The following is a 13,491-nucleotide window of genomic DNA, read 5'->3' on the forward strand; positions in this document are numbered from 1 at the left end:
ATGAGCAGGTCCAGGAAAGATGCGCGTGGGTGCAGGATTGTGGTCCTTTGGGGAATGCTCCGTCTACAGCAGCGATACAGGGCTCAGACAGCGGATTAGTGTTTGTGCTCCATAATCAATTTGCTGTCTGGATCCCACTGCACATAACCCTAAACATCCACTTCTCTCTTGATCCTCCAAAATCTCTTTCCTCTGCCATTCTCTTTCCATTGCTAGGTTTTTTCCGTTCGCCCGTTTGTTTGCTTCATCTTCTATGAGGTGCAATCTCAATCGCAAGGTCAGAAGAAGAAGATACTCTCGCATGAAGCCGCATTTCTTTTTTGTCCTAATAAACTAAACTAAACTAGAACTTTCCTTCTCTAAGCATTTCTCTAAACTGTGTGACATTTTATACCACCGGTACCAGTGGATTCTGCATGGACTGCATTTTAGAGCAATATGAGGGACTTTGGGAGTAATTACAGTAGTGTGTGTGTGTGTGTGTGTGTGTGTGTGTGTGTGTGTGTGTGTGTGTGTGTGTGTGTATGTGAAGCGATGTAGAGGTTAACCTTGGCCAAGGGCGAACTATTAGCTTCAACTCACCCTCGGGCCCGAGCTTTCTGCCATCTGCTCCAGAGCTTACGGGTCATAATACTTGCTGACCAATCAATAACATATTACATGTTGGCACCGTACGCCAGCCCTGGTTATGACTTTCTACGCTTATTAAAGCAAGGAACACTACACCCTGGAGAGGAAACACAGCACGTTTCCCACAAGCGAGCAGCACACCTATCAGAACTACAAACAAAAAAAAAAAATCTCAATTTCTGTTCACAGGAAACAAACATGCCGGTCATCAAAAAGTGCACTTACATGGCACGCAGGGCTATTTTTGTTCAGCTTTCACTTTAAATAAAGTCGCAGCAGATGAGGTTTCTTTTCTCCGGGGACGGATGTGCGGGCATTTGGGAGAGGTGTCTGACGGTGTGTTTTCTGTGTGTGTTATAGTGTGTCTCGAGTCTGTAGCGAGGAGGAGTACTTGCAGATGAAAGCCCGTGGAGACGGCTAAGAGGAGGGGTGGTGTGGGTGGGGTGGGGAGGAGGCGAGCAGAGCAGGGAGAGACACCAGGTGGTGCTGGGAACGCGCCTTCTCTGGGTGAAGAAGGCACGGAGGCTTTCATGTCAACAAATCAATAAGTGCGGGACTGGGAGGGGAGAGGGCTATCCATTTCAGACCGTCTGACGCAGGTGGATATAAAGGTGAAAGATGTACTCTGGCCAAATGAAAAGAAAAGAAAAAAAAACAGAGCGGCATCTGCCTGGTCCAGTTTCTCCATCATCCTTTTTCACCCTTTGCGGTAGCAGAAATGCAAACACTGCCTCGTATTAGAGGATGACACCTGACCCCGCTAATGACACAACAGATTCTCTTACCCCAATTTCCTGCATACATACATTATTTACAGAGTATACTGTATACATAAGCAGATAAATTCACACACACACACACACACACACACACACAAAGCTCCAGCCTGTCAACTAATGTTCAGAGGACATTTATTAGACCAGGCAGATTGTCACTTTATCTGATTTCAGAGAGGACACTCAGATGAGAGATGCTAATTGCTTCGCCGGGGCACCGATGTGACTCGCATGTGGCCGAATTCGGCTCGGAGGCATGTCGGGCCTGATATGTTAGTGAGATGTTTGAGGGAGGAGCTGACGGGGGGACAAACAAAACTTCGGGTCGTGCGGTTGTGTGCCGTTATTCCGCAAGATGAATGCTCATCAACCCGGATGAGGTCTTCGGTCGAAAGCTAAATTACCCAGCTAAATGAAGGTGAGTATGAATCACACTGGCAGTCTTACCTTGGCCTGGCCTCAATGTCGGGCTGAGAAAAAAATGACAGGGGGTGAGGGTGGGGGAGAGGAAGGGAGGAAGAGAGAAAAAAAAAAACATTTTTTAAAATCACTGCACAGTTGTTGGGGATAACAAATAAAAAGGTAATTTACATCATCTTGTTTCCACAGCTGGTGCGCCTCTAAATCGGACCAATTAATTTCCACTTTCATCCACCAGTTGTGCTCATGTTTATTCATGAGCCTTTAAAGGAACAATCAGGTAACAAGTTCCAAGTGAGCTGCAAACAATATAAATGCGTCAGCTTTTCTCGTAAATTGTGACCGGGGCTGAAAGGATGTTTTAAAGTTAAATAAGCTGGACATCTCCTGCCAGTATGTGCGAAATATACTGAGTGAAATTCTCTGAAATCCTTGACGGAGCCTACCCGTAACATTTAAATTATAGCAAGAATGTCGATGGAAAATCTGCATTTAGCATTCATGCAATACATTCGTGTTTAGTATGCATGCAGCACACGTGGAACTCTTGTATTCTGCAGTCAAAACGACTTCTTATAGGATTCCTCTGGCCTACTTTTCAGTGGAGGTAACCTTGAGCACAGGGTGGAACTTTTTTTTGTCAAGGATGGTTTCCAGGCAAGATACGGTTGCTCTGGGAGTCTGATGTGGTTTTCTTTCATGAAAACATCGAACTACCTGGATAGAAACTCTTAAAATGGCATCTACACCTCCTCCTTTATCGCAAAATTCACAATGCAAATACGTTTTGTTTTGTCAACTACTGCTGCAAGATGCCCAAGATTTAGAAGAGTGTATCATTAAAAGCAGAAGAAAGGGGCGCGACAAGGTGACATCATAACCAGTGACATAAATGAATGGAGACAATTGTGATAAACCGTGAGTGGTTCGGTCCCAGATCTGAAGCTTGGCAGGACTTATAGTTTAAAAAGAAAGTGACTGACGCTGAGGACAAATGTCAGAAGAAGGTAGGATAAAAGTTCCACCGTATTGCTTTAGCTACCTGCCCCTGGATTGATGCACCAGCGATTTTGATGCCATGTATCATGAGGCAGCAGCAGCAGCTCTTTGGCAGCCCAGCGGGTGAGAGAAGTAATGAGAGGAGGCTGCGGAGCAAAGGCTGGCTGTCTGCCACACTGACTAAGATTCGTCTCCAAAATTAATTAACTTTAAAACCAGGCGGATACATAGTTTAAAGTATGGAAAGTGACTGAGACATTTCTTGGTTTATCGAGTCGGACACTTCAACGAATGCCAATTTCTGAAACTGTGATGCAGAAACGGACTTTCCCAACAGAAGCTCGCTGTACGGCTGCCTTTACACAAACCTCTTTCTGATTCTCTATTCATTTTGGTTGAATCAGTTCATGAGTTGATAGCAGACTAAGGAAGGTTTTAAGATGCCCTCAGGAATGAGGAATAGAAAAAAGTAAATAAATAATCCCTTGTCGCCTCTTGATTACCAGATTACGTGCTTTTAAAAATAAGGTTTTATGTATTAAACATATAATTATGTTGCTGTTTAATAATATTGTTGTTGTACCTCACTTAAGTCTACTTAGCAGGTGAGCCAGTGCGTGGACTGCGTATAAGGGATTTCATTAATCATCATTAATTAAGACTTTTGAACTAACTGCAACAATTTAAGAAATATTTGCATAACACAGATTTTTTTTCTAACTTTTAATAGACCAATATCGACAAATAGGCTAGTTTTCTAACATGCACTGTCTGCGATGCTTTCGTGTTGCCTGGATATCCACCCTAGCATTATCAGTGTTCTCATTATTCACGTCGGCTGCACTAATGCAAATGTTAGTTAAAGATATCAAACGGGGTGATGCGACTTCTCTACAGGAAAATATTTGAACTTTAACAAGTCAGCTGGGATCATGCAAAAGGGGCTACAATTAGAATTTATAGTATGAGCTTTTGGCTGGTTTAACCTTACACACCACTCCATTTTTAATGATCTTATATAAGTAAATGTTGAATTATTAAAAGATTATGTAGGGCTTTGATATTTGTTTCAATTACATTATATTAAGGAACTGAAATATGTGTTGTTATAGTCACAGTTTTGCGCTTTGTTTTCATTTATTCCAGTTAAAAGAGCTTTTGGCAACAAAATCGAAAGAACAGAACTGTTAGAAAGAAGCTATAATCGTAATTACCTCAGTCACACTTGCGATACAATACAGAAAAACATACCTCAAGGGCTGAAAAAGTCAAATTTGACAGTTCCTACATTATTATTTCATGGCCTTGGGTGTTTCAGTCACTATATGCATGAATAAAACGTGGTTTGTCAAAAGAAAGAACGATCTATAGCGATGATGTCAAGGTGCTCTATGTATCATTTAAAAACAACGGAGACTTTATACGATGATGTGCTCTTGAACTGTTTGAATGAGGATTTAGTGTTTCTTCAATATTATGCTGCAACTGCACAGCTCCAATAAAATGCGCAATAAAAAACCCTACCTGCATTTGATCTGACATTCCATTAGTTCGGTCATAAATATTGTGAAATGTGGACAAAATCTTAGCACGAACCCCCGAGGGCTCCAGTGGTCAGTGGCGAAGGCTTTCAAAACCAACTGTGGTTTGCAGCCAACAAGATGATTTATTTATTTTTTTTAATCAAATTGTGTTATATTCAAATGAAATACACATAGATATTATAAAAACTTGGGTCACTAATATGCTGTGTGCAGGCATCCTTTAAAGCAAGGGTGTCAAGCGTGCGGCCCGAGGGCCAAAACCGGGCCGCACGCCAATCAGGCTGTTTTTCAATTAAAGCAACTGATATTCTGGTAAACAAAGCAAGCACCCGGCAACGTGAAACTGCACTTTATTATTCTTTAAGAATTTCATTTGTCTTCATAAAATGTTTTGTTGAAGATACTTCATTAAATTTTGATGATGTTCAACTTATCTGCACTAAAACAAAGGAAAGAATTTGTAGTCATGTTTATTCATAGGTTACCGTGCTATTAATGTAACCGGTTCGGCCCGCTTGAAATCAAATAAGGGCTGTATGAGAACCCTGAACAAAAATGAGTTTGAACCCTTTAAAGCGGGGGTGTCAAAGTATTGAGCCTCCACCTCTGGTTTTCTAAACATAATCACAGATGGAGCCTCTGCACATGTACAAGTGTGGACTTTTGGAGAATAAAGAGGGTGTTGCACATGTTGAGTGGGCAGGAAGATACAAGTGATTTGTAATTATAAATATATAAATGTACCCGTCTACACTGTACAACCCTGTGGGCTTAGTCAGTCTGTTCACCACCCTCTCTGTGCACCTATGTGAATGTTTCCAATGGCACATTTTGTGTCTGCATGGTCCTCAGTCAATGTTCAAACAAAAACAGTGAATTGTTGAGAAAATGCACCCACTGGCACATTTTGTATGGAACTGTAGAGACTGACAGCTTTGATAATAAATGACCTCAGACAGAGCCTCTTAATATGTTCTCCCTCGGGCTCCTGCTGATTGGTCAATTTTCAGAATTCCATTTTCATCCCTGCTGCCCCTCTTTATTGCGTTTCTACAGCTCCCGTGTACGTTCTCCGGTCTGCATTATTCACAGAACCAGTGGTAATTTGTTTGTTTGACGTTAAGCAAGAATTCTTTCCATAAATATGCGATTTATTCTGCAGAATGCGGTTAAAAGAATGGGTTTTATGTACGTGAGAGACATTTCACATCATATTTGTTACATTTCGGGGACTTGTTGCTGCTCACATGGTGTGATGGAAAATTCTTCCTTTACAATTGAGTCTGAGATGAATACAAACCAATAAAAAAACTGAAATCAACAATCAAGTACTTCCACCATGGCTGGGGGGTATAACTCTAGCTCTAAGGCAAACACGATCAGCTTCCCACGAAGTGAAATAAGCAAAAACCAAAACAGCAAACAGGGTCAAACTAATCTGAGGATAATTTATGTGCTCTCTTCTCTATCTTTTCTAGAATCACATCAGCTTGATTTTTGGATTTCTGGATGCAACAGGGGTGAACTACAAATACAGTTCAACTTCAGCTGATAACAAAAGATTGATCGAATAAAAAATCAACTCAAATGTATCTTTTAAAACAGTCTATATTGTATATTAACGTTTTTACACTATTGGCAAAGCAAAACATAGCTTTATGCTCTAGCAATTTGCATTTTAAAATGTCAAATGTCAAAATTCCTTTCAGACTGCGGAAGGTTTTAAAATCATTGGCAGATTAATCAAAAGCATATGTTTCAACCCTGACAACACTGACAAGACGTACGCTCTCACAGTTCAGTAGAATATAACTGTGTGTTTCCACATGAACACAATAAGAAATACAACGATCAGACATAACATTATGACCACCTTCCTAATATTGTGCAGGTCTCCTTTGTGCCTCCATAACAGTTGTGACTCATTAGAGAATGAACGTGGGCCTTCTGAGGGCGTCCTGTGGTGTCTGGCAACAGAATGAGGTTATTGGAAGGAAACTTAGGGCCCTATAGGTTTAAATGAGGGGCCTCTGTGGATCAGGCTCGTTCCAGAGTATCCCACAGATACTTGATAAGTTTGGGATGCAGTGAACTTGCCAGCCAGGTCAACACCTTGTGCTGTTTTTCATGTTTGTATTTATTTATTTATTTACAGTTTTTCCTGGACTGTTTTTGTGTCAGGCTGGGGATGGCTGCTTCCATCAAGGAGTGGGGTGGGGGTGCCTGGTCTGGTCTAGGCGGGTGGTAACCTTCTAAGTAACATCCACACGAATGCCAAGTCCAGAGGTTTCCAAGCAGAACATTGTATTGGTCAAAGTTATTCACTTCACCTGTGAGGTCATAATGTTATGCCTGATCAGTGTATATAGCAGTTAAAAACTTCTCTAGTGATTCATATAGCTCCAAATAACACTACCTATTGTTTATTCCAGTAATAACTAACACAAGAGAACAAACAGGGTGGCCATTTGCATTCTATTAAACGTCTTAATGAACCCTGCCCTCGACAGAACAATTTCTCAGCAAGAAAAGCAATCTGTGCATTAGCCTCTCTAGTTGTGCACAGCATCTCTGGAGAAGCCTCAAAACTCATCTCTTGACTCTAGGGAAAATATCGTAAGTGACAAATGACCCACTTGGATTTTTCAATTTGGGGGCCATGAGTAGTAAAAGCAATTTCTCTTAATGCTTAAATGAGGCTTGCACGTTAGGCATAAACACCTTTAGATGTTACAGGGCAGACGTGCACACACTTATGTGTGAACACTTATTCTGTATGAAATGTTCACCGAGGGGATGATGTAAAAAGAGAAGGACAGTGAACCCATCTGCTGGCCAAGACTGCAGCCTGGGGACAAATACATGCACACATCTGCTTCAGCCAACAGGTCAGGATGTATTTGCACCCAACTACCTGCATTACACTTTCGCAGTTCATATATATGAGAGAAAAACTACGCATGAACATAATGAATGCCTGGGTAATACTGCAGAAGCAGACTATCCTTTCATTTAGAACAAAGCCGTACATGGTGCCAGCCATTCTTAATATGCATTCTGCTGTTTTCTGCAACCATTAGGAAGATAATTCTTTACGTGTAAAGGCCTGGGATCGAGCTTCCACGGCTGTGAGCATTCATGCTGCTAAAGTATCTTCAAGAAAGGCGCCAAGTCCTTCCCACTAAGGCCTAATCACAAGGAAATAAATGCAGGTTGCAGCGACACCACTAACTTGTGTAATAAGTTGCATGATCAGCAAGGGCAGGAAAACTGCTTGTAACTGTATATAGATAAGAGTAATAGCACCCGTTTTTACAAGGCTGATCTTAATAATGATTTTGGCAGCAGACCCCTGTGTTCAGAGTTTATACTAATTAACCATTGATCCTGTTTGCTTCCGTTCTTTCACTGTGCTCTCCACAGACTTGCTGATGTGATACAGTAATTGAAAGTGTCTGATTGACTCAAATACATACCTCTGAATCTAATACTAATACTTTATATGTATTTACATGTATTTATAAGTATAACATCTCATTTCATTGTTTTGCAGATGAGTTAGAAATGTATCAATAATAGACAATACAGACACAGATAATAACCTCTACACAGACTTTGCTGAATTGTCTCAAGGATGTACAATCATGGGTGGAGGCAAAATTCCTTGATCTAAATAAAAACAAAACTGAAATCTTATTATTTGGTCAAACTAATCTCTTAGACAGGTTTGACAGTTGTTGGAAGAAACTTCAGCATGACTGTTGACTCCACCTTTAAATTTGATGAGTAGATGTACGTGCTTTTTTTAAATGAACACTTCTGAGTCCTACCCCACATGGTTTTGAGGGGATAATTCTTGCGTTTATATACTTCTCATTTAGAACGCTGTAACTCTCTGTACATCGGGTTGGACCAATCATCAATACGCTGCCCGCAGGCTGTACAGAATGCAGCAGCCCGTCTTTTAACTGGGAAAAAGCGATGAGACCATATTACACCGGAACTGGCATCCCTACACCGGCTTAGAGTCAAATTTAAGGTTCGTTTTAAAAAGCTCTGCGAGAGCTCTGCGATCAACAGCCCAGCTGCCACTGGACCTCTCTAGATCCAGGCTCAGAAAAAGGGGCAATAGAGCCTTTTGGTGGTTCGCCCCCCAAACTCTTGAACAGCCTACCCTTTTATATCAAAGCTTCCCAGGGTTTGAAGCATTTTTAAATGTGCTGTAGAAATACATTTTGACTTGACTTTAAAGTCCACAGTTACCAGCTAAAACTGGCGTGTAAGTTAAGCAATTTGGAGCCGTTTTGATCAGAATCAAGAGCAACAAGTAAAATAGGTGAGACAAACATAAAATGAAGGTCAATTTTTAAAAAGCCTACCTTGAACATACTTTGCTAACATTCTTGGCTTTGCGGGATAAAACCTCTCTCTTCCAAAAAGAAACACCCTTTATTTTGTCGGCCAAATGTGAGCAAGGGCCACACCTTTAGCTATATTAGATTTTTGAAGTTAGACATTAGGTTGTGCCATACATAGAGCAAAGTGTATGAAGACATAAAGGAGAAGTGTTTAAGAAGCTAGAACTCACAAACTTAAAACATTACTTTTTAAAAACTATAACCTGCTTCTGTGACATTTCTAATTCTACTTTGCAGTGAGTGTGATTTGCTGTGTTAATTTTATGCATATAAACAGTTGCAAACAAGACGCATAATAAAAACAAAAAAGAAAGTGTTTTTCTCACCAGCACTCTGTGGGCTGGTCCAGGTCCAGCAACGAGGGCCTCTGCTGCAACTGCAGGACCCGCCAATGCCTCAGCCTGCTCCAGCATACATAGCTGGTGTGTGATGTTGGCCATCTCTTCCTGCAGTTTTTCGGTTTGGGCCGTGATCTCTGCAATTTTCTCAACAGCCGATGCTGTGAGGAATGCTTCTTTGAGGTCAACCAGGTGAAGGGTCCTCTTCTCCTCCAGAATCACCAGTTGGCGGAGTTCGTCAAACTGAGCGTTCACGTAGGCCTCTAGCTCCTCCGTGGTCATCTAAGACATGCAGATCAGTTGCAGGAGATAAAGAGGGAAAGAGCAAGATGGAATGAATGAAATGGGCACATTTTAGAGAAGAAATCTACCAATTACCAAGACAGAAAGAAATACACAACTGAGCTGTCATGAGTTAAATTGAAACTTGGGAATTAACAAACACAACAGAGCAGTAATGGCAGTAAAACTGCAATGGTGTATAAGGGCCACGCTGAAAACTTCTTTTACTTTATGTATAGTATTTCAAAGAGCTCACACATACACTGTCAGACCATAAAAAAGTCGCTACCTGGACTTAACTAAGCAAATAGGTACAAGCCTCCTATTGAATAATTACTGCATGGGTGATTATCTTTTATCTGACTACAATCTATTTAACCCCAACTGATGCAATGAATACCTTCTCATTTCTTAAACAACCATGTGGAAAGACACATCCCATGGGTGGAAAAGATGATAGTCTGTTTGTGAAGGGTCAAATCATTGGCATGCATCAAGAAGAGAAAACATCAGATTTTCTCCAGTCCAAGATTGTAGAAAATACTAAAATTGGGTTAAGAACTGCCCAACGCGTAATTAAAATTTGTAAGCGTAGTGGGGAACCATCGTCTTGGAGGAAGAAATATGGTAAGAAAAAAATCCTGACTGATCATGATCAGCAAATGTGATGACAGACAAGATTTGATTGGTGAAATTGGTGAAGAAAAGCGACAGTAGAACTCAGGGCGACGGAAACTCAAGGGATTGGGACTGAACAGCTGTGTAGCCTTAAGAAAACCACTAATCAGTGAGGCTAAGGGTTTCACTCTGCTAGGGGCTCTGGAGCCCGGAGAACGTTAATATGGTCTGATGAGTCTAGATTTACCCTGATCCAGAGTGATGGCCCATCAGGGTAAGAAGAGGGACAGATGAAGTGATGCACCCATCATGCTTGGGTCTTCTGTTAAAGCCTTTTGTGGCAATGCTATAATCTGGGGTTGCTGCAGTTGGCCAGATGTAGGTTCAGCAATATTATGTGCCCAAAAAATGAGGTCAGCTGAATACCTGAATGTACTGAATGACCAGGTTGGTAAATCAGTGTTTTTTTTCATCAGGCTCAATTTGCCAAAGAGTGGTCTAGGGAGCACAAGACTACCACCACAGATTAAAGACCTTAACCCTATTGAATCTTTGGGATGTGCTGGAGAAGGCTTTGCACAGTGGTCATACTCTCCCACCACCAACACAAGATCTTGGTATAAAATAAATGCAACACTGGATGGAAAGAAATCTTGTGATATTGATAAGCTTACTGAAAGAATGCCACAGAGAATGCTGCTGTAATCAAGGCTAAAGGCAGTCCAACCAAATATTAGTCTGCTACTTCTTTTTTTTGGCCAGGCAGTGTATGTCACACAGTAACTAATTAATAGCATGGAGCAGATACCCCGGAGGCAAGCTCCATACATCCCATCTGCAGATAGAGACCTCAGAGGCTCCTACCACCACGGCAAGCCATCTGTTTGGTTTTCAAGGAAGCAGAACTGCTCACCGAGACACCTCTTTAATTCTTTTCCCCATTGAGATTCTCTTCAGCTGTGACTCACTGGGTTAAAACACCTCAACGAACAGACTCCTCCCTGCAGTTCCTTCCCTCTGAAATAGCAACACCTCCAATGCAGATGCTGTCACGGGTTGACACAGCCCAAGGTCCCTTGTCATGATCTCTGCTCAAAAATGTTATAATTGCTTCAATCTATGAACATCAGCTGCTCTGTCTCTCTCCATCCCCTGAGCAGAACTTCAATCTCTTCCTTTCCATCTATTTTATCTTGTTTCCCTCTCGGCCTCCCACTCTCCAGTGAAGCAAGGAATCATCCATCTTTTCAAATGTTGGCAGAGCTACGTCCCCCTAGGGGCCCAAAGTTTTATTGTGTATTTGCCTTTTCTGTGCAAGCAATCAGATTCACCAAATTGCCCATTAAACCAAGCACAAGATGTACCATTTTTAATTTAAGTTTCTTTGTATGAGCAAAGCATGCAAATGTTTCATTGTGAATGAGACAGAGGGAGTTAGGTAACATTTAACTGGAACAAGAAGAGTTGGGTTTTCTGTTTGTTTCACCAAAATCCGAGAATTTATGTGAGGGACAATAAACCACAACTGGGTTGGACAAGCTACAGGTTATATTACTTGCCAAGACATCTGAAACGTATCGGTGAATGTCGAAGACGGGAAGAGAGAAGCAGGCTGCATTTTCCTAATATAACTTTTTATACCTCTGGGTTTAAGTCATTCAAATATAATGAATCCTCCTGAATTGGGGTAAAGGCTGATTAAATCTTCCAGAAGCCTCGTGATTACAAAAATGAGCAGTAAGTACTTTAAAAACACATTAAGATATGAGAAAGCTTTTACCAGCTTATCTGGTGATGTGGCCAGAATTGAATGTATAAGCTGACGTTTCTGACAGCCTCCTGAGTTCACGGTGATGGAGATCGTGCAATAATAATTGGACTTAATAACAACTCAAACACCCCTAAAAAATCTAAACAATCCTTTTAAACATATTTTTAAACCTTTGAGATCTAATTGGCAAGTAGGTTTTTAAGAGATAGCCTGCTGTCAAATATCTGAATGATATCTATCATTAGCTGGCAGTAGCAGTAATTACTTCATTAGTAAATTCCAGGCAGAGGCAAAGCATAACATTCACCTACAGTCATGAACCCTAATCAAAACATTTGTGCTATCAGTGACTTAAAGCTGAAGCGAAGTGAAGCATGACTTAACACTCGAGGTAAGAAATGATTCAATCTCTGTCTTTTAAATTAAAAGCTGCGAGTTCAGGACCATTACCATTGGGGACTGCTGGGTAATGATATAAACTAAGGACAGTAAATTAGCAGTCATGGAACAGCTAATTACAAAGTACACCTATCACGCATAACCTTATGACCACCTTCCTAATATTGTGTAGGTTTCCTTTATCTCTCTAAAACAGTTTTGACTGATCAGAGAATGGACATGGGCCTCCTGAGGGTGTCCTGTGATGTCTGGTAACAGGAGGTTGTTAGTGGGGGTCTTCGAGGGGAAGGGCCTCTGTGGATCAGGCTTGTTTCAGTGCATCCCACAGATACTTGATCAGTTTGAAGGCCAGGGCAACACCTTGTGCAGTTCTTTAGTTATTTTTCTTTTAGTTATTCTTGAAACGTTTTTTTTGTGTGTGTGTGTGTGTGTGTGTGTGTGTGTGTGTGTGTGTGTGTGTGTGTGTGTGTGTGTGTGTGTGTGTGTGTGTGCCTGCGTCTGACTGCATCCTGCTGGGGATGGCTGCTGCTGCCATCAAGGATTGTCATTACTATGGGGTGGTGGGTGTCTGGTCTGGTCTGGTCTGGTCTGGTCTAGGTGGGTGGTACATGTCTAAGTAACATCCACACGAATGTCAGGTCCAAAAGTTGCCCACACAACTTTGCACTGTGACAAGATGGTCAGCGTTATTTACTTCCCCTGTACATGGTTTTATTGTTGTGGCTGACTGGTGTTGCATGCTAACTCTAAGTCTGTTGTGCATCATGTTCAACAACAAATCAGCCATCATAAATGTGTTCGGTCCCATTTACATTTACATGACAGTTTAACAAATGAATTCCGTTTCTTTTGTGGTCACGAAAAGTTTTCAGAGAATGGGTGGTTAATAAATCATGAGGCATAAAGGACAATCCTACCCAAAAGCAAAGCTAAGACATAAATAGGGCACACAGAATTGTGACAGAAAGCTTTCTGCCTTTAGAGTCATATCTGTGACACATTCCATCTCCACATCTCCCAATCTCCAGGAACTCTGCGAAGCCCTCTGCCCTCTAAACGGGGCCCCCGTGGTCTACGTGGCAGATGGAGGCCATGATCACGGATCAGTGTTCTTTGTGTTTGTGGAGCAGGAGCCCTCTGCCATTAGATTCCTCACTCAAGTGACAGAGTTCCGCAAGGAAGGAGCAGTCATGCGTGCTAATCTTCATTTGCATTGCAGCAAGCTGCGGCCACGAAATTAGGCCTCTGGAGAGACGGCGGCTAACTACTAACAAGGGCAGAGTGGAGGTAAGGACG

The 13,491-nt window shown here is 41.6% G+C and overlaps 1 protein-coding gene across 4 annotated transcripts in view; it reads right to left on the minus strand.

The window, feature by feature from the left end:
* Nucleotides 1-13,491, minus strand: part of trim44 (tripartite motif containing 44) — a 44,369-nt gene that overhangs the window by 22,222 nt on the left and 8,656 nt on the right. For all 4 annotated transcript variants that reach the window (XM_047597070.1, XM_047597069.1, XM_047597068.1 and 1 more), the window contains exons 4-5: nucleotides 9,114-9,407; nucleotides 1,854-1,876 (exon numbers count right to left, since the gene is read on the minus strand). In XM_047597070.1, coding sequence (XP_047453026.1) covers nucleotides 1,854-1,876; nucleotides 9,114-9,407 — 317 coding nt within the window. The remainder of the gene's footprint in view (nucleotides 1-1,853; nucleotides 1,877-9,113; nucleotides 9,408-13,491) is intronic.

This window comes from Mugil cephalus, chromosome 10 (assembly GCF_022458985.1).
Source record: "Mugil cephalus isolate CIBA_MC_2020 chromosome 10, CIBA_Mcephalus_1.1, whole genome shotgun sequence".
NCBI lineage: Eukaryota > Metazoa > Chordata > Actinopteri > Mugiliformes > Mugilidae > Mugil > Mugil cephalus.